Consider the following 19,069-nt stretch of genomic DNA (forward strand, 5'->3'; position numbering starts at 1 on the left):
AATAAAATAAGCGTGAAGGACAAAAGCACTGTGGGTCCTGTTGTCTTGTCTCAACCCGCATTATTTGTACTCGCAAATGCTACTACTAATCTGATCTACTGTTTACCTTTTTTTTTTTTTGTAATAATAATTGTTTTTTTACTAATCACTGTTTAATTAGCCACACATCTTTACGGAATCCTCATATTAAAATATTACTATATGAACTCCGATTTACAACCTTTTTTTTAATTTCCTACCCAAAATTCGGATTCGTATTAGTAAACGATTTTATAGAAATGTCTATTTCTATATGATTAATTGTTGATATTTTATATGTTAAGATTTATTTGTAAATGTCTATTTTTTTAATGTCTATTTATTTTATAAATTCAGAGGTAGTTATTTTTTTTATAATGATGGATGCATTGTCGAATTTATTATATGATATTGAACAAAGTGTTAGCAAGAAAACATGGCGAAGCTTTTGATAGAGGATATTAAGAAAAGCTGTATTATTTTTGACGGTGCATATATATTGTTTTTTTTGGTTGCCTCTTCTTCTCTTCGTGCATAAGGTTCTTTTCAGTTTTTTTGTAAAAAGAGAGATGTTTAGAATATATTTGGAAAAGCAAAACAATTTTTTTGTTGGTTTGGGTTAAAAAAAAGAGAGAGAGAGAGGGTGGTAAATAAAAGATAACGTGAGTAGTACGGAAGAGTGATGATGAAAAAAATAGTCAGAGAAGGTGATGATGGTGATGATGGTGATGATGAACGGACACACACACACAGGACACAGCCCACAGGCCTCTCTCTCTCTCTGTCTCTCTCTCTCTCTCTCTCTCTGTTAGCATCAAAATCCAACGGTCAGATATTTGTGCTTCCCATGCGTGTTCAATCCCACCCCCCCCCCTTGCTTGTTATTATTATGCTCCCTTCCTCAATCCATTATATACCTCCTTTTTTTTTTTACTTTCACTTTATTATGGTGAATAAATTAAGAGTTATGTTCATTAACAACAATTAAAAAAATTACTATTATTTTGATAAGACAACTAATTATCCTGTTTATCACTAATACCAACAAATTTACTTTTTTTTTTAACCATCCACATTAACTACTCCATAATGAATAATTATATGAGGGATGATTGTAAAAATATAATATCCAAAATTTTAGCCTAAACAACAAAACCGCCAAAAATACATTTCCATAAGAATTAAATGGTTAAATCCAAATTTTTATTTATTTTAACTTGAGGAGTCGATAAAAATACAATTTAAACTTATATGCACCTTAAAAATTCAATGAGATTTACTAAGTAAGTGTAGTTTCACCACAATTTAAAAAACAAAAGTCTACAACGTAACCGTATTAAAAACAAAAGTTATCCGATAGTTATCATTAAAAATCAAATTACCATTCATCTAGCATCTAGAAGACTAAATGAATCCACAAAAAAAAGGGAAAAAATTCAAGTTTGGGAGACTAATAGGGGCCCATCCAGTTGGGCCAATCTAAGTAACAAAAAAAAGCGAAAGATAAGGAAATGCAATAATGAACGTTTAAAAGAAATTAGGAAGGTTGCGGAAGTCTCTTAATTATAAAATTAATTGTTAAAAGAAACAAAAGAGATTATCATTAAATTAAAATAAAAAGATTAAGAAATATAATAAAAAAGATTAGTAGTAAAGTGGAGAGAGAGAGAGAGAGAGAGAAAGTGGAGGAGGTTAGATGTCCCATTCACCACCCGGCAAACCGACTTGGAATGCCGCTTTCTTGTCCCCTGCCCTTCCCCCTCTTTTTCTAGTTTACTCTTTTACCCTTTTTATTCTTTTAATCGCGTTATTAAAACATTAAAGAGGGGTAGAATAGAGATTTAATAATTTGGAGACAAACTATCCATCCCCCCTTTCCGGGTGGAGCCAGAAAAAGATCCGACTCCCGACACCATACATCAACAAACGCCCTTCGTAACACGATCCAATCTGAACCGTTGGATTTAGAATCCCATCCGTGAACCAAAAGAAAATGGGCAACGTTCTCGACTTATTTACTATTCTGCCACTTTCTTTAATTAATTGTTGATCTCTCTCTCTCTCTCTCTCTCTCGGCTACGAGTTTTCTGGGTGATGAAATAATTAAATTAAGCTTCTGCTTTAATGGAAGGACCTTCTTCTTGACACACACCTCTCTCTCTCTTTCTCTTCGCTATTCCTCTTCTACAGTTTGCAAATTTTTTTCTCTTCCTCTCTGAGATTCGTTACTTTCGATCGTCTCCTTCTTCATAAGCTTTCCATTTTCATCTACGATTTGTTTTCTCTTGAGGTAAAACTATTTTCTTCTCTCTTCGTAAGTGTTTTTCTCAAATCCGTGTAATCGTCTTTGCTTGTGTGAATTTGTGTTTGTAGTTACTAGATCTACGAGCTATTGAGTTTCTTTTTTTTTGTCACTCTTTAAGGTTATTTCTTTGGCGAATTTTGGGTTTTTTTTTTTTCTTTTTTCTTTCCGGCTTATACTCTTTAGGTTTTGTGGTGTGTTTATAGAAAAATTTGTAGAAGGTGAAATCTGGGATCAAGCTCGCAAAAAAATGTATCTGGACCTGTTCAGATTCTTCGTCTGACCTTGAGTTGACTTCTTTATTCTTCTCTCTTTTTTTCTTTTTTTTTTTTTTTCTCCTGATGTTGAGCTTCGTTTTGCTCTAGCTTTTGGTTTCGACTCCTTGATTTTGAGGTGATTGAAGTGGTTTCCTTGATTTGATCTTTTGTAGGTAAAGCAGCAACTTTGGTAGTTCAAGGAAACCTTAAAAGTATTTATCCAATGTCTCCGGAAGAGGAGCTACAGAGCAATGTCTCTGTGGCTAGTTCTTCACCTACTAGCAATTGCATCTCGAGAGGAACCACTCTAGGTGGTGGATTAAAAGAGCATAACTACTTGGGTCTCTCTGATTGTTCTTCTTCTGTTGGAAGCTCCACTCTCTCCACGGGCCTTACCGAAGATGACAAAGCCAGTATCAGCCTCAAGGCTACAGAGCTTACTCTTGGCCTTCCTGGTTCACGATCTCCTGCTAGAGACACAGATCTTAACTTGATGACTCCTCCAGTAAAGCTAGATGAGAAGCCGTTCTTTCCTTTGCTTCCTTCTAAAGATGAGATTTGCTCCTCCTCACAGAAAATCAATGCCTCAGGAAACAAGCGAGGCTTCTCTGACACAATGGATCAGTTTGCTGAAGCTAAAAGTTCAGTCTATACTGGGAAGAACTGGATGTTCCCTGAAGCTGCAGCGACCAAGTCTGTAACAAAGAAGGATGTGCCACAAACCATACCGAAAGGACAGTCGAGCACTACAAACAACAGCTCTAGTCCACCTGCAGCCAAGTATGACCTAGAAAAATAGGATCATTCACCCCATTTTTGATACGGAGTACTTTCCATCAGCCTAACTGGTGTTTTCTCTGGTTTCAGGGCACAAATTGTCGGTTGGCCTCCTGTGAGATCCTACAGGAAGAACACATTGGCTACCACTTGTAAGAACAGTGATGAAGTTGATGGGAGACCAGGTTCTGGGGTCCTTTTCGTGAAGGTCAGTATGGATGGTGCTCCTTATCTGAGGAAAGTTGACCTGAGGAGCTACACTAATTACGGGGAGCTTTCTTCAGCTTTAGAGAAAATGTTCACCACTTTCACTCTTGGTGAGATGTTTCAGCGATTGCTAGTGATGTGTTTGAAAACGTCTTTGTTAGTTATTCTATCGGTGGGTCAGTGAGTGCAATCAAAGTGGTTAACCTGCACAGTTTATTTGTTGTTTAGGTCAATGTGGATCTAATGGAGCTGCTGGCAAGGATATGCTCAGTGAGACCAAGCTAAAGGATCTTTTGAATGGAAAAGACTATGTGCTCACTTATGAGGACAAGGATGGAGATTGGATGCTTGTTGGAGATGTTCCATGGGAGTAAGTTTCCTTTTTTTATTTGCAAAATTTGTTAGAAGCTTTCTATTCTTTGCCAGATATCTTAGAATTAAATCTAAAACATACAATAGAAGATTAAATCATTGTGATTGGTATAAGCGTTCTTGAGTGATTGCTGATCCAATGTAATATTACAGGATGTTCATTGATGTCTGCAAGAAGCTGAAGATAATGAAAGGCTGTGATGCCATTGGGTTAGGTAAGTTTTATCTTCTCTCCCTGCTCCTAAGATGCAACTCAAACTACTTTCTCCACAATTGATTCTCAAGATCCATTATTAGAACTGCGTATGATGATATTAGTGATTTGTTGATCTAAGGAGAGTAAAAAGGAGCCAATTTAGAACTTGCAAAATCAAGTTTGATCACTTGTTTTCTTTCGGGAGTAAACACAAAACATGTCAAGTATATAACAATAATATTAAGCCCTTATTAGGGAGCTTGGTCTAATTCTTTGATTGTGAAATGTCTTAATGTGATGTTGCAGCTGCAGCTCCGAGAGCAGTGGAGAAATCGAAGATGAGAGCTTAAAAAGATGGAACATGATGATGACCAAGCTTTCTAATTATATACAAATATGTGCGATCTTTTGGCGGTTTTTCTTTTAAATTTGGAAACAGCGATATCAACTTAGTAGTTTCTGAGATTTAAGAAGAAGATAAAAAGTAAGTAAGACTACGTTTGTAAGGAAAAATGAAGAAAGAATTAAAATGATCTTATTTTGTTTGTTGATTTAGTCGAACCAGTAAACTGGTCGTTGTTTCGTTTAATGTTTTTGGTTTGTTTTGGATGATTGTGTGGTTCGCTTTTTTGCTTTTGCTTATTTGATGTAATGTCTTTGGTATTCTCTTCCTTTTCCTTCGTCTCTTTTTGTTTCATGTCCGACCGATTTAACAATTCGGCTTTGATTCGTTTTTCTCGTTTTCATTTTGGTTGTTTTACGGTTTGTAAAACCTGAATTCGAATAAAACCAAGTAGTTTGGTTTTGATTAATAAAATTTTGGTTTAATTCGGTGTGACTTTTTACTCTTTCGTAAAGAAACCAATCGGCTTACAAACGTCTGGGCTCGATTTTGTTTCAATTTTCCGGTTTGGTTCGGATTAGAAGAACCTGAATTCGAATAAAACCACGTAGTTCAGTTCGCCTAATTTTTAGTGTAACAGTTTTTTTCTCCGCTCTACTTCATCTCCCCATCTTCTAATTTTCCTGCATCTGCATCGTGACGAGACCATTTGTTTATATTAGTAACACGTGAGCTGTGAAGAAAGGAATATTGCAAACATTAGAGGTTCCCTTTCTGTGCATGCATTTGCAAAAATGTTCGAGGTGGATTTGTTAAATTGTAACCAGACATTTTAATACGGAAACATTAAATCATAACACATATCCGAATCTAGCGACGAAACTAATCATAGCTTTTAGGGAAACAGAAACATAAGCAAAAGTAAAAAAGCGAATAACAAAATGCTCATCGAGTTAGAATTTGTCATCGTTCAAATGCTCATCGGGTTACAAGATTATAATAATCAAAATGTGTTTAGCCCTAAATTTTCCTCAATGCCTGTTTATATGGAATATAAAAAACTAATAAATAATTCTATAACTGTCAGTTAACTGAATCGATAATGTAATGATCTTTAAACCAACATGAATAGTCATACTAAAAAGGTTTTGAAATCGTCATTTAAGCTGTTAACCTTCCATGAAACTTTGTTTGCACTCCCATGAGTGCATATAAACTCATCAGCATACTCATGAATTGCAACCAATCAGTTTTAAACTCAGTGAATAAGAATACTTTAAATAGTATCGAATAATATCGTTGAGAAAGATAATCAAAAGATACATGGACACAAATTGCTATATAATAATCTCTCTTTCAACGTTTATTAATTTGCTGTTCCTGAAGGTGCTTACATAATGCGCCTTTGGTTTTGGGATTAGTAAAAAATATCTATATTATTATTTTTGAAGTACATTTTTGTTTATACTTTTTTTATTTTACTTATTTTTTTTTTAACAACATTAATCCATAAAACAATTCCATAAATAATATTGCAGAAAAACTCAAATACTAAATTTTTTTAAATTGACCAACATTTATTATATTTATTGTCAAAAAATCTTAACAACATTTATATATTATGTTTTTTCTAAAAACAACTCTACCCATTAAAGTTTTAACCCATAAATCTCGAAAACTATTTTTATGGATGCTAGTACAGTAAAACCTCTATAAATGAATAATATTAGGACCAAGAAAAGCTATTAATTTATAGAGGTTTTAATTTCTCGATAAATTAATAATTATGAATTTATAGAGAGACTTTCCTAATTTGGTAAAAAAACATTAAAAATAAGATTTAATGGTTATAACTAATATTTTTATTAAATCAATTACAATGAAAATAATAATTATCATGTTTTGACGATAGCACTCAAAGATTGTTATACAGTAAAAATATCAAAAATGAACTCTAATAAAAATCAATGTGTCGATATATACATATATTTGGATAATTCTATATAATTATTAATTTATATTATTGATGGGACTATATATTTACAAAGGATTTTCAAAAAAAATATTATTTTATTATATTATCAAATAGTGTCCAAAATTGCACTAGTCCCACCTTGGGACCGAAGAAATTTATTAATTTATAGAGGTTATTATTTTACTGAGTATTAATTTATAGAGGTTATACTGTATCTCTCAAATTTAAATGATATACAACAAATTTGTCAAAAAAAAAGGTTATAATCTTCATAATTATATTAACATTAATAAATTTCCTAAACCGAAAATCCAATTTTAAAATAATTAAAAAACCAATATTCACAAATATTTAACTTTAGCAAGAGGACATACATTTAATTCAGTATATATTTTATTTAGAAACTGAATATCTCTATATAAATGATGGTTTGAATTAACATTAGTATAAATATAAAATATTATTAATTCGGTCTTAAAACACGGGTTAAATCCTCATTTAATTATTTAGTCAATACTACTAATATTAGAATATGAGAAATATTAAATCAGGTAATTTAACTAACATTTTGTAAAACAATTAAATCATTGGTAATATTGTGACTTAATGAGACAATAGCTTATAAATTATATATTTATGTATTTAATTCCCTTATTATTGTTCTAATAATTAACAATCCAAACAAAATTAATTAAACAAAATAAACTTAATATATTAAAAAATTAAATATTATTTTCTTAAAAATTGTCCTGCAGTGTACCACTGGTTAAAATCTAGTGTTAATAATAATTTAATGCTCATTTTAACAATTTCCATAGCGTTGACAAAACAATATGATTAAACCCCACCCAAATGAAAGGTTATATTCAACTATCCATTTTTTTCAAAGAGGCATTAACTAATCAAATTCCAAAGCATATATTCGATCGATATGATTAAATGAGAATCTATGGGTCGAATTTAAATCAGTCTTCTTGTTACTCTAATTCAAATAATGTTATATGTATGTATGTGTGATTCTTGTAGCTTCACGTGAACTTTATAGTATACACATAAAACAACAATCATTAGTCGTGAATCTCATTTAATTCGCTTCGTTTTGATGCACTTATTTCGAATGGGACATACTATAGTTACATTCAATATTTCTACAATTAAATACGAAATGGACTTAGGGAATGACATGTCAAATTTGTCTCCAACAGATATGAATTGAATTATGCATCTCAACAATGGAACGTGGCATTACCTTTAACACTCATCCATGGTTGGTTCCCAAAATCATTTATCACCAAACGAGAAACCCAAAAAATGAGTAAGGTGGTAGATATATAAACTGATTAACTGGAACGTGGAAAAGTACAAGTATCTCAATATATTTCACATACAAGAATATTGAATTTAACTATATAGTCTTAAGAATCAACGATATAGGTATATACAATTCTCTCTTCTTTGATTTGGTTGTTAGCCTGGTTAATTTGTTCTGCTTCGGTAATCTGTTTTGGATTTTGCTTGTGGTTAGTCCCTGTTTACCATTCTAAGGCTGAGTATTCAATCAGGTTCCTCTTATTGCAATTGTGGATGGTACATTTTATCCACCAGTTTGGGTTTCCTCCGTTTTTGCTAGAAGGTTGGTTTGGTAGTCTTCCTTGAGCTAGTGCGTTCATCTTCCTTCATCAAATTCTCTGTCAGATTCCGCGATTCTTTCTACTTCAATTAGCCTTCTCTGTGGTTCTCTTGTTTGGGATTATTTGGGACTCTACCATTAGCGGCTTCTTCAGATTCCAAAATTTGCTTTTCTGTATAAGTTTCCCTCGTTTGGGGTGTAGTTTCTCTCTTTTGGGCTTCAGTTTCTGGGGATATTTCTTTTTCTTCCATCTTAGTATTTCAAAAACGCATTCCACCATTGCATTTTATAATGGAAAATTTTAAGACGAAAAAAAAAAAAAAAAAGGTATATACAATTCCTGTATGTGAAATATATTGAGATATTTGTACTTTTCCACGTTCCATGTTAATCATACTTCATAACTAAGTCTTAACTCTTAAGAATCGAATTGTCTGAATGAACTGTTTGCATGCAGTTGGATTGAAACTCTAGGATATATATATCAAATTTACGGGTTTACCAAATATCACAGAACATAAGCTTGATAAATGTAAATACGTAAACTTATGAGTATATATGAATGTGTATTTCGATTTGGTACGTAGACCTTCAACAACCCACCGAATCGATGGTATCCATAGATTTCTTATCAGTTATCAATCATGGGAGGTCATGTTCTAATTTATATATGGACAAAATCGTATCAGCATTATTATTGTTCGATTAAGTTTTTTTTTTTTTTTTTTTTTTTTATCTTTTCTTTTGAAAGGTTTGATTAGCAATTTTGTCCGGACAGACCAAGTATACGTACATTTGTGATTGTGTAGGACACTCAAAGATCTTCCACAGTTTTCGAATTAATAGGTATACAGATACAAGTCCTGTCGAATGTTAAATTATATCCAACTAAATTAAATTAAGAAGCTAATATGTTCAATTTTTTTTTTTTTTTTTTTTTCTGTTGGGGGATAATCAATGATTCCATGTCATGCACGCACGAAGTCATGTGCTCCCCCTACAATGGCAGCCACTTAAAAAAGCCTACCAAACAATTTGCAAATGCGTAACTACAACTTTGATTTAGCATCCCCTCGACACGTACCACTTTAATTTGTAAAAAATAAATGTTTTGCGGATTATTATTTCTCATAGTTAGGACTTACGACGTTTGGAGAGGTTTTGCCCACATGAACAGAGGAACACTTGTTCAAATCCAAATAATCGTAGAAAGAGTATTGGTTATCGTAGTGTTACAAAATTATTAGCCTTACCACTTGTCTTTTAGGCCATACTGTTTCATTCATTCATTGCAATAATTTATATTTTGGAGTTTTATACCTTTGATCTAGTATTGCATTATCATCTTAATCACTTGATCAGCCAATAGAGTAATCTTAATAACTTGATCAGCCAATAAAAAGGTTGCCAACATATTAAGTAATACATAAAGGAACAATCGAAGTCAAAAATCAAACAAAAAACATGGCTAGAATTCAAAATTTGCTGGCCTTGGACCAGTCTAATCTTTATGTCATATCATTAGCTCTTGTCGTCATCATATAATTGTATAATTTGGATATTTCGAAATGTTAAAATTTTTAATATTATTTTGTTGGTAGATAAATGAAAAAAAAAAAGTATGCACTTCGATCTTTCTCTATCAAACAACATCTAAACTTTTCTTTCATTTTGTAGTCCCGAATCCAAAACTTATAGGTAAATTATATCCAGTCAGCATGTAATGTGAAAATTATCGAAAAGAACATAACTATCAGATTCAACTATATGTCTCACAGTCAGCACAATACACCTATTAGACTACGTATTTTTGTATTATTATCTTATCTATGTAAATTTTCCATTTTGATATATATTTTTTTGGTTCTAAAAACAAGCTTTACCGTTAATTGCTCAGATTCTAAATGTCACGTGCCACATGTTTGACCTTCACTCTATCATATAATTTGCATTTGGAAGAATCCGACGAGTTAAATATTATAATCAAACCACATTGTAGAACATTCAAGAGATGAATACACATTCAACAAATCATATACTAATTGTTAAATGTTTTGAGTTATGGTTTTACATGCAAATTGGGAAACAAAGATCTCCGCGTCTTAAGTTAATTGAAATCTCATTTGCTTGCATATGGTCGGTTATACCGTTGACTTTATTTCACTTTATCGTCCATCCCAATGATATCATTTTCATATAAAAATAACAATTTTGACCCAAAAAAAATAAAAAAGCGGGACGTAAAGGATCAGTAATTCAGTGATATGATTTTCATCGAGGCAAACAAAATACTTACATGCAAATGGAAACAAAAGCCATTTCAGACGCATAAAGTTTCATTTTTTACCTTTTAATATTGCCTAAGAATTAATAAACATTAAACATTTAACATCACTAAAGAAAAAAAAGTCTCTCTCTCTCTAGTCTTTATCTTTAGTAGTATTTAATTTCTCCATCTTCCTTATGATCCATGGCCAAAAGTCCTCTCCTTCCTCTTCTCTATAACTACTTTGAGAAATAGAAGAAGAAGAAGACGAAGACGAAGAAGAAGAAGAAGAAGAAGGAAACAAAGCTTGGAAAATGGTGTTTGGTTGGAGAAAAGCGTTTTGCACTTCCGTTCCAAGTAATCAAGAAGACAAACAACCTCAACACATTCATAACGCTGATCCTCCAATTCCTACTCCAAGGTTCCGATCAAAGTTTGGATTTTTATCCAACCCTTCAACTCCTCGTCTCCGATCTCGTGGTGGTGGTGGTGGTGGCACTGGATGCCGCTCCTCCGCTTCAACCGCAGTCACTCTCCCATCTCTTCCAACTAGTCCAAAACTTCATTGCAGAACCACAAGCAATGCTACTCCAAGGACAAGTAACAGCTCAAGTCCTAAGTTTTTCTCTAACCCTTCTTCTCCTAAATCATCTTCTTCTTCTTCCTCTCACGGCGGCGTCTCTCTCCTCCGTGCCACGCTTCTTCTCAACAAGGTACTTACTTTACTTCTTGACTTGGTTATACTAATTACTAAGTTCAATTAATCTAAAGCTCTGTTTTTTCTGGTGTGGATACAGAGTAATAGTAGCAGATGTGGGATTTGTTTGCAAAGAGTGAACTCAAACCAAACCAATTCCACGGCGGCGATTTTCACGGCGGAGTGTTCACATTCCTTTCACCTCTCTTGCGCCGTTAGATTAGAAGACAAGCGTTGCCCCTTTTGCTCAGCCGCGTGGAATCACACCCCCAAGTCGGTCACTAATAACTTCGACCCGAATAGACGACCCGAGATCCGAGAAATCAAGACGGGGAAATCTCTCAGAGTTTACAACGACGACGAGCCGTTAGCTTATTCACCGGTTTCTCTTGCTCAGATCAACACTATTCATGAATCCGACGAAAACGACGACGTTGAAGATGACGATGAGTTCCCCGGATTCTTTGCTGATTCTTCTTCAGTTGCGCCTTCTTCGACTGATCCGACTCCTTCAATCTCCGGGAACATGGAAGTTCGATTGCAACCGGACTCCGCCGTTGTGGAAACCGGGAAAAGGAAGGAGACACACGTCGTCGTCATGAAATTGAAAGCCTCGTCGTCGTCGTCGTTCACAGACGCGATTAAAGCGCGAAGGCCGTCGATAGATGTTGTAACGGTTTTAGATTTGAGCAACGGCGGAGCTAATTTGCAGACGGTGAAGCACGCGATGAGGTCGGTGATCTCTTTGCTCCGAGATATGGATCGGTTATCAATCGTCGTATTCTCAACGGGATCGAAACGGTTAATGCCGTTACGACGGATGACGGCGAAAGGAAGACGATCGGCGCGGCGTATGGTCGACGCACTCGTCGGAATCGAAACCACCGGCGGTGTAGGAATGACAGTTAACGACGCGTTGAAGAAAGCAGTAAAAGTAGTTGAAGATCGCCGGGAGAAGAATCCGTCGGCGAGCATCTTCGTTTTATCGGACGGTCAGGATCAACCGGAGGCGGTTTTGAAAGCTAAACTAAACTCAACGCGCGCGCCGTTCGTCGTTTCGACCACGCGCTTATCCCGTCCGGAGATCCCGGTTCACTCCGTCTACATCGCGTCTCCTGGAGCGTTGCATCACGCGCCGCTTCGAGACGCGTTCACCGAGCGAATCGCTTCGTTGCTCAACGTGGCTCTCCATGACGTGAAGCTTAACCTAGGTTTGGTCAACGGATCTAATTTGACCGAGATTTCATCGGTTTACTCTTTAACCGGTCGATCCGAGAGTTTCGGATCCGGTTCGGTCGTCGTGGTCGGAGATTTGTTCGCCGGGGAGGAGAGAGAGTTTCTCGTTGAGCTCAAAGTGCCGACTTCGTCGAGTGGTTCCCACCATGTAATGTCCGTACAGTCTTCGATCGTTGACCCTATGACACATCAGCCGATGACGTGTCCTAAAGAGAAACGGTTTTTGATCCCACGGCCACAATCAGTCAGATTCGTATCTTCGAGCATCGAACGGCTCAGGAATCTACACTCCGTGTGCCGCGCCGTAGCTGATTCTCGTCGGCTTATCGAGCGTGAAGACTTAGCTGGAGCTTATCAGATTCTAACGACGGCTAGGTCCAATGCTACGGATGACGACTGTTTACGGAGCTTAGAAGGTGAGTTAGCTGAGCTGAGCCGGATTAAACCGAGAAATGGTTTAGTGAACCGAGCTGAAGAGAAACCGGAGCAGCTTACACCAACTTCGGCTTGGAGAGCAGCCGAGAAGTTAGCTAAAGTGGCTATTATGAGGAAGCATTTAAATCGAGTCAGCGATATGCACGGCTTGGAAAATGCCAGATTTTAAGTTTTTTTTTCTTTTCCAAAAACTCCATTTCAATGATTTTTTGAATATATATGGTATATATTAATAAATAATATAATAGCCAATAATTTAGTAAGGTATAAATTAATAATAGAAGTATGATTTAGAAAAGGACCCCTCCTACTAGTACTACTAAGGTGGATGATAGCGACAAGCAGTAGCCGACGGGTGTGGCCTTTTGTATGCAGAGAGATTGAGACCCTACTTGAGAAATTAATTGGTCTTTTTTATCTTCTTCCTTTTTGTAATCTTCAGAAAATCCAAACTAATATGACTGAAAAAGCTGAAAAAGAATTCGTAGATAAAATAAATGAGAGTCTATTTTTATTTAGAAAAGAGAGTTATAGTGGATTATTAGAGTGTGCTTGTAATGCTGGACTTCAAAATCAAAAGTTAACTTCTACTTAGTTTATATTATCATGCCGTTTAAGCTTAGTCATATGAATGATCATGATTAGTCATGTGATCATCATTATAGCCTATTTTGTTGTGATAGAAAACTTAGTAGGATACCATAAAAAGTGTATTCCAAGGCTGTTTTATTATAATAATAATAGTATAAAGGATTTTGATTGGGGTTACAGGCTATAAGCCTATTTCCACGGTGTTGGTTGCACCGGGTTTGAAGGATATAAATAGTGCGTGGGGCACGGACATGTGGATTGGGGTTGTTGGTAAATCGTTGAGTGGATGGACCGTGGTGGGATTGCGCCGGTTAGGAATGTTGCAATGCTTTCTTTCCTTTATTTAACTAATTAATGTAGCCAGCGGCCAAGTTGCATTTGTTTTTTAAGGCAATGATTGTGTTAATTAAATGGATTAATTGATCAAACTATTGTCAAAGGTCCACTTCTCGATATATGATTCGATAATGATTAGTGGCCGAAGAATCTCAAACTAATGGTCAAATCAAGACTGAAATAGGAGGAGTACTAATCTATCCTTTATCAATCACACATGGTTTGATTACAACAACTTATAAAAGGGGAGAAATATTACTTTTGTTGAGTGTTTAGGTAAAAAGTGGATCATCTTGAAATTTCAGGACATGGACATATTTGGTATCTGATCCGTCCTCAAATCATGTTATCCCATCACATTATCTATATCATGATTATCATCCGATTTGTTTTTAAACAATGTAAGAGCAGCATACTAGTACTGTATTTTCGAGTTTTGATTTTGAAAACCATGTATTCTATTCTATGGCTTTTTTAGCTACAACGTTCGTTACCATGTACGTGTAAGTAAGCCCATTATATATGTTTTTTTTTTCCCAAATTAAAGCCTTCACCGGCCGTGCCGGTCACTGCCTGGTAATGGAAACGACCCACAAATAAAGATGTCGAAAATTACGTTTTAATCTCTTTGTAAAGCAAAGTCCATCATAAAATAGGATTACGGGCTTAAGCCCAAATAAATATGGGCTTACATTCGAAAACGTTAATCGCCGAATTCTCTATTAGTCGATTTAATGGTAAATTAATGAGATTTTGATAAGTTTTTCAAAAAAAGTTTGGTCAACTCTCTCTCAAGTCTCATACGTGTCGATAATATTAATTCCTCGTGATGCGGCACAGAGATAAGGCAGCTGACGTGGTTGTGACTGATGGAGGAAAAAAAAAAAAAAAAGCTGTCAACCATTGACCTTTCGATCGCCGTCCTTTGAAAATCAACGGTCCAGATTAGCATACTGACACTTGGCTTTGTAAAAAGGTTAATTATAATTAAATTTATTTAATTTTCAAGTTAAGCTTCCTTTTACTACAACCCACGTTGGACTGCGGTGCAACTATGTAACATTTAAATATAAAGTATTCTGTCAAACTATATGTCATTACTCATTACATAGTGCATTAGATTACAAGAGATCGTAAAAACCAGTTGAACTCGTATTTTACCTTTCGCGAAATGTTGTTTGTAAATTAGCTTCTGAAAGCAACCAATAATATCTGACTTAATTTCTAATTATTTGAACTTCTACACTATCTGAATTGAAAAAGTATTATATAATCTAAGTCAAACAACTGTACGCACATTTGATTAGAAAAAAAAAAAAAATCTTTTTTTAAAAAAATATGGTTTGTAAATGTACGGATAAGATTTAGGAAAGCGACATATAATTTGAAAACCCAAGCATACATATTTTAAATCGAAACACATTTAGAAAATCTTATCGAAATTATATTGAATGTTATTGGAATTGTTTCTTTAACTAATTCCAAACGTGAAGACATGAATACACATTCTCGTCCATCGGATCCACCCATGTGCACAAGTAACTAATTAGTATCCTAATTAATTAAGATTTTACAAATGTGTCTAACTCAACGTAATGCCTAGTCATCTAATTATCATATACAGTGGACTAATGGTAGCATTTATCCACATAACATTAAAAAGTATTATCTCTACAAAATCCTCCAAATATGAAAACATTTCTATATGAGCAAACGTGATAATCATCATTCAATTATAGACAAAATTACTATTGGTCAGGGTTAAATCTAAAACGCGTAATTTGATCAAAAGAGAAGAAACTGAGTCAAAAGGAAGCCTATAAAAGTGGTCTCTTCTGCCTCTTCCCCAGCACAGCCATTGATCTCTCCTTGACACAAATTTTGTTCTGTTTTTTTTTTGTGGTATTTATATATATTTCTTATTCTTTCCACAAAAAACTAAAGAAGAAGAAAGAAAGAAAGACATTGCGGTACTTATATTACATTGTTCTTCACACTTCTCTTTTATCGTGTGTATATATGTTGTCTGAGTGTTAATAATAATAATAATAATAATCGTGTGTTTTGATCTTAATCCGAAAGTTAGCAAAATGGCGGGAAACGGAAACGAGAATACGGGTGGAGACTTTAGTTTCTCGGCTGCGGCGGCGCGTGATGCGCTTCCGAGGATCACCACGGAGAAGGGAGCCAAATCTCCGACGCCGAGTGTGTGCCAGGATGACACCGCACCGCCGGTCAACTTTCAGACCATCGACGAGCTTCACAGTCTCCAGAAGAAACGATCTGCCCCGACCACTCCTCTTAGAGGTGGCGGTGTCGCTGGAGTCACCGGAACCAGTGGCCCCACCACTCCTGTCTCCGCCGAGAACATGCTTCAATCCGTCAGGTATAAATATGGCTGAGGTCCGATGACATTTTGTTTCTCTTAAGAATATGAGAATGGAAACATAATACTAATTATTATGCCAATATATATGCTTACCAATTTCGCTAAAATTTTTTAAACCAATCACAAATTTGAATATTACAAGGAATTAGTGATTTTTCTTTGTTTTAATGGTTAGAAAGGTTTCCAAAATCGTGCGATTGATTTTTTTTTTTTTTTTTTAATAAGTTTTGCATGCATGTATATTAATCATACAAAAATATGAATTTTGAGAAAACAATTATAATAAGAATGTATAATTTGGTGAAATGGACAGTGCATCGTTGGCGTCATTGACGAGAGAGACAGGACCGAAGTTGATAAGAGGAGACCCAACGTCCATGGCGAAAGTGGCACACGTGCCACACACTCCTACGTCACTTCCGGCTGCTGACGTCAGCGACAGTGGCTTGAAGTTCACTCACGTCCTTCACAACCTCTCTCCCGCCGGTAACACCCTCTAAAACGCCACCGATTTTATTCAAGGACCAATGTGATGAAGTTATTTTATTACATGCATGTTCCTATTTTTAAAACATATCACATTATGATTGCAGAGCTGTACGAGCAGGCGATTAAATATGAAAAAGGATCGTTTGTTACATCGACTGGTGCGTTGGCTACGTTATCTGGAGCCAAAACCGGTCGGTCTCCTAAAGACAAGCGTGTGGTTAAGGATGAGACCACTGCGGCTGAGCTCTGGTGGGGAAAGTAAGTCCTTTTATCTCCATATTTAAAGATATTATCTCTACTTAGTTTTTTTTTTGTCCTTCACGGACATATTGGTTAACTTTATTATTATGCCACATAATGTTTCTTACAGAGGATCCCCAAACATCGAAATGGATGAACAAACTTTTTTGGTGAACCGAGAGAGAGCTGTTGACTACTTAAACTCTTTGGACAAGGTAACTTAACATAGACATTTTTAAACTTATATTATCTAGTTGAATTTTATAGACTATATATTAATTAAAGCCTGTTTATATATTTACTGTCAGGTGTTTGTGAATGACCAATACCTAAACTGGGATCCTGAGAACAGACTCAAAGTGAGAATTGTTTCAGCAAGAGCTTACCACTCACTTTTCATGCACAACATGTGCATCCGTCCAACACCGGAGGAGTTGGAAAATTTTGGAACACCCGATTTCACGATCTATAACGCGGGGAAATTCCCGTGTAATCGTTTCACTCATTACATGACATCGTCGACGAGTGTGGACATAAACCTAGGAAGAAGAGAGATGGTGATTCTAGGCACACAATATGCTGGGGAGATGAAGAAAGGACTCTTTGGTGTCATGCATTACTTGATGCCTAAGAGAAAGATTTTGTCACTTCACTCTGGTTGTAACATGGGCAAAAGTGGAGATGTTGCTCTCTTTTTCGGACTCTCTGGAACCGGAAAGACTACATTGTCCACTGATCATAACCGGTATTTAATCGGAGATGATGAACATTGTTGGAGTGAGACCGGAGTTTCCAATATCGAAGGTGGTTGTTACGCGAAATGCATTGATTTGGCTAGGGAGAAAGAGCCTGATATCTGGAACGCTATCAAGTTTGGAACCGGTAAATAACTCTTTTTCTTTTTTATTACGAAAATTTTTGCGTTACGTTTTTACATGCTAAATATAAAATATTGACGTTTTGGGGACAGTTTTGGAGAATGTTGTGTTTGATGAGCATACACGAGAAGTGGACTACAGTGACAAATCAGTGACAGAGAACACACGTGCGGCTTATCCAATAGAGTACATCCCGAACTCGAAGATACCGTGCGTAGGGCCACACCCGAAGAACGTGATCCTATTGGCTTGTGACGCTTTCGGTGTGTTGCCGCCAATTAGCAAGCTCAATCTGGCTCAGACTATGTATCATTTCATCAGTGGCTACACTGCTCTTGTAAGTCCCGGTTTTATTTGGTTTGGTTTGCCTTGTAACCGATGCTTGATGAAAGTGTGATTTTTTTCAGGTTGCGGGAACAGAGGAAGGAGTTAAAGAGCCTCGAGCTACATTCTCAGCTTGTTTTGGTGCTGCTTTCATTATGCTTCACCCAACCAAGTACGCTGCTATGTTAGCCGAGAAAATGCAGGCTCAAGGAGCCACCGGTTGGCTTGTTAACACCGGCTGGTCCGGTGGAAGGTAAACCATCTTTGATTTCTCAACTATATAACCCCAAAACAGAACCAAAAGTGTTTTATCACCAATTTCTCAACAAGATTGGTGATAAAACTTGCAGCTATGGATCTGGAAGCCGAATCAAGTTGGCGTATACACGAAAGATCATTGATGCTATACATTCGGGTAGTCTCTTGAATGCAACTTACCGTAAAACAGATATTTTTGGATTGGAGATTCCAAATGAAGTTGAAGGAGTTCCTTCTGATATTCTCGAACCTATCAATGCAGTAAGTCACATAGGCTAGAAAAAAAACGAGTTACCTTTTTATGAATCAGAATAACTCATTTCTAAAAAACTTGACATTTATGGTTTATGTGTGTTTGGTGCAGTGGGCAGACAAAGATGCTTATCAGGACACATTGTTGAAATTGGCTCGCTTGTTTAGAAACAATTTTGAGACATTCACAAATCATAAGATTGGTGATGATGGAAACTTGACTGAAGAGATTCTTGCAGCTGGTCCTAACTTCTAAGTAATGAAGATGATGATGATGAATAAAAACCTTGGTTTCAGACTAAGACAACTTCCATTTTTTTTTCTCTCTTTCAATTTCCCCCATTTTTTAAATGAGATATTTCAGTAAAAGTAGTAAATTTAAAATAATTCGAATAAATGTTAGTAGACAAATGTCATTGACACCCCCATTTGTTTGGTGGCTCATTGATTTATTTGTTTCTATTGTTTCCAATTGATATGAGACCAATTCTTTCTTCTCTTCCATGAAATAAGTTTACACACATGATTGTAAAAGTTTGGAAATATTTGAACTTGTTTTTAGTTAATCATAGTTTAACTGAAAACCAAAAGAAAAAAAAAA

At 35.6% G+C, this 19,069-nt stretch overlaps 3 protein-coding genes across 5 annotated transcripts; all 3 read left to right on the plus strand.

Moving 5' to 3' along the window:
• Positions 1-1,628: 1,628 nt before the first annotated feature.
• On the plus strand, positions 1,629-4,802 carry LOC104762747 (auxin-responsive protein IAA9). 2 transcript variants are annotated; one of them, XM_010486100.3, is made up of 7 exons: positions 1,865-2,308; positions 2,527-2,609; positions 2,751-3,357; positions 3,445-3,671; positions 3,790-3,931; positions 4,087-4,148; positions 4,436-4,802. In XM_010486100.3, the coding sequence occupies exons 3-7, from the start codon at positions 2,801-2,803 to the stop codon at positions 4,477-4,479; spliced, it is 1,032 nt and encodes a 343-aa protein (XP_010484402.1). In that variant the 5' UTR covers positions 1,865-2,308; positions 2,527-2,609; positions 2,751-2,800; the 3' UTR covers positions 4,480-4,802. The 2 variants fall into 2 exon arrangements, with proteins under 2 accessions (XP_010484401.1, XP_010484402.1); XM_010486099.3 differs by lacking the exon at positions 2,527-2,609 and having other exon boundaries at positions 1,629-2,308.
• Positions 4,803-10,371: 5,569 nt separating this feature from the next.
• On the plus strand, positions 10,372-13,234 carry LOC104762748 (putative E3 ubiquitin-protein ligase WAVH2). The gene is made up of 2 exons (XM_010486101.2): positions 10,372-11,056; positions 11,141-13,234. Exons 1-2 carry the CDS (start codon positions 10,658-10,660, stop codon positions 12,878-12,880), a joined length of 2,139 nt encoding a protein of 712 aa, XP_010484403.2. The 5' UTR covers positions 10,372-10,657; the 3' UTR covers positions 12,881-13,234.
• Positions 13,235-15,281: 2,047 nt separating this feature from the next.
• On the plus strand, positions 15,282-19,002 carry LOC104762749 (phosphoenolpyruvate carboxykinase (ATP) 2). Of its 2 annotated transcripts, none has more exons than XM_087498310.1 (10): positions 15,282-15,608; positions 15,721-16,024; positions 16,341-16,513; positions 16,621-16,774; positions 16,887-16,971; positions 17,065-17,638; positions 17,727-17,971; positions 18,042-18,211; positions 18,309-18,477; positions 18,581-19,002. In XM_087498310.1, the coding sequence occupies exons 2-10, from the start codon at positions 15,729-15,731 to the stop codon at positions 18,722-18,724; spliced, it is 2,010 nt and encodes a 669-aa protein (XP_087354436.1). In that variant the 5' UTR covers positions 15,282-15,608; positions 15,721-15,728; the 3' UTR covers positions 18,725-19,002. The 2 variants fall into 2 exon arrangements, with proteins under 2 accessions (XP_087354436.1, XP_019096092.2); XM_019240547.2 differs by having other exon boundaries at positions 15,725-16,024.
• The last annotated feature ends 67 nt before the right edge of the window (positions 19,003-19,069 follow it).

Source organism: Camelina sativa, chromosome 18 (assembly GCF_030686135.1).
Source record: "Camelina sativa cultivar CO46 ecotype springtype chromosome 18, ASM3068613v1".
Taxonomy (NCBI): domain Eukaryota; kingdom Viridiplantae; phylum Streptophyta; class Magnoliopsida; order Brassicales; family Brassicaceae; genus Camelina; species Camelina sativa.

What these genes read in the sequence shown, in the direction of transcription:
- LOC104762747 (XM_010486099.3), top strand. Translation starts at nt 2,801, where the DNA reads ATGTCTCCGGAAGAGGAGCTACAGAGCAATGTCTCTGTGGCTAGTTCT. An exon ending in GTTCACCACTTTCACTCTTG is followed by an intron (nt 3,672 to 3,789) that starts GTGAGATGTTTC and finishes TTTGTTGTTTAG; the next exon opens with GTCAATGTGGATCTAATGGA. An exon ending in GTTGGAGATGTTCCATGGGA is followed by an intron (nt 3,932 to 4,086) that starts GTAAGTTTCCTT and finishes GTAATATTACAG; the next exon opens with GATGTTCATTGATGTCTGCA.
- LOC104762748 (XM_010486101.2), top strand. Translation starts at nt 10,658, where the DNA reads ATGGTGTTTGGTTGGAGAAAAGCGTTTTGCACTTCCGTTCCAAGTAAT. An exon ending in CCACGCTTCTTCTCAACAAG is followed by an intron (nt 11,057 to 11,140) that starts GTACTTACTTTA and finishes GTGTGGATACAG; the next exon opens with AGTAATAGTAGCAGATGTGG.
- LOC104762749 (XM_087498310.1), top strand. Translation starts at nt 15,729, where the DNA reads ATGGCGGGAAACGGAAACGAGAATACGGGTGGAGACTTTAGTTTCTCG. An exon ending in GCTGAGCTCTGGTGGGGAAA is followed by an intron (nt 16,775 to 16,886) that starts GTAAGTCCTTTT and finishes TGTTTCTTACAG; the next exon opens with AGGATCCCCAAACATCGAAA. An exon ending in CGCTATCAAGTTTGGAACCG is followed by an intron (nt 17,639 to 17,726) that starts GTAAATAACTCT and finishes TTTTGGGGACAG; the next exon opens with TTTTGGAGAATGTTGTGTTT.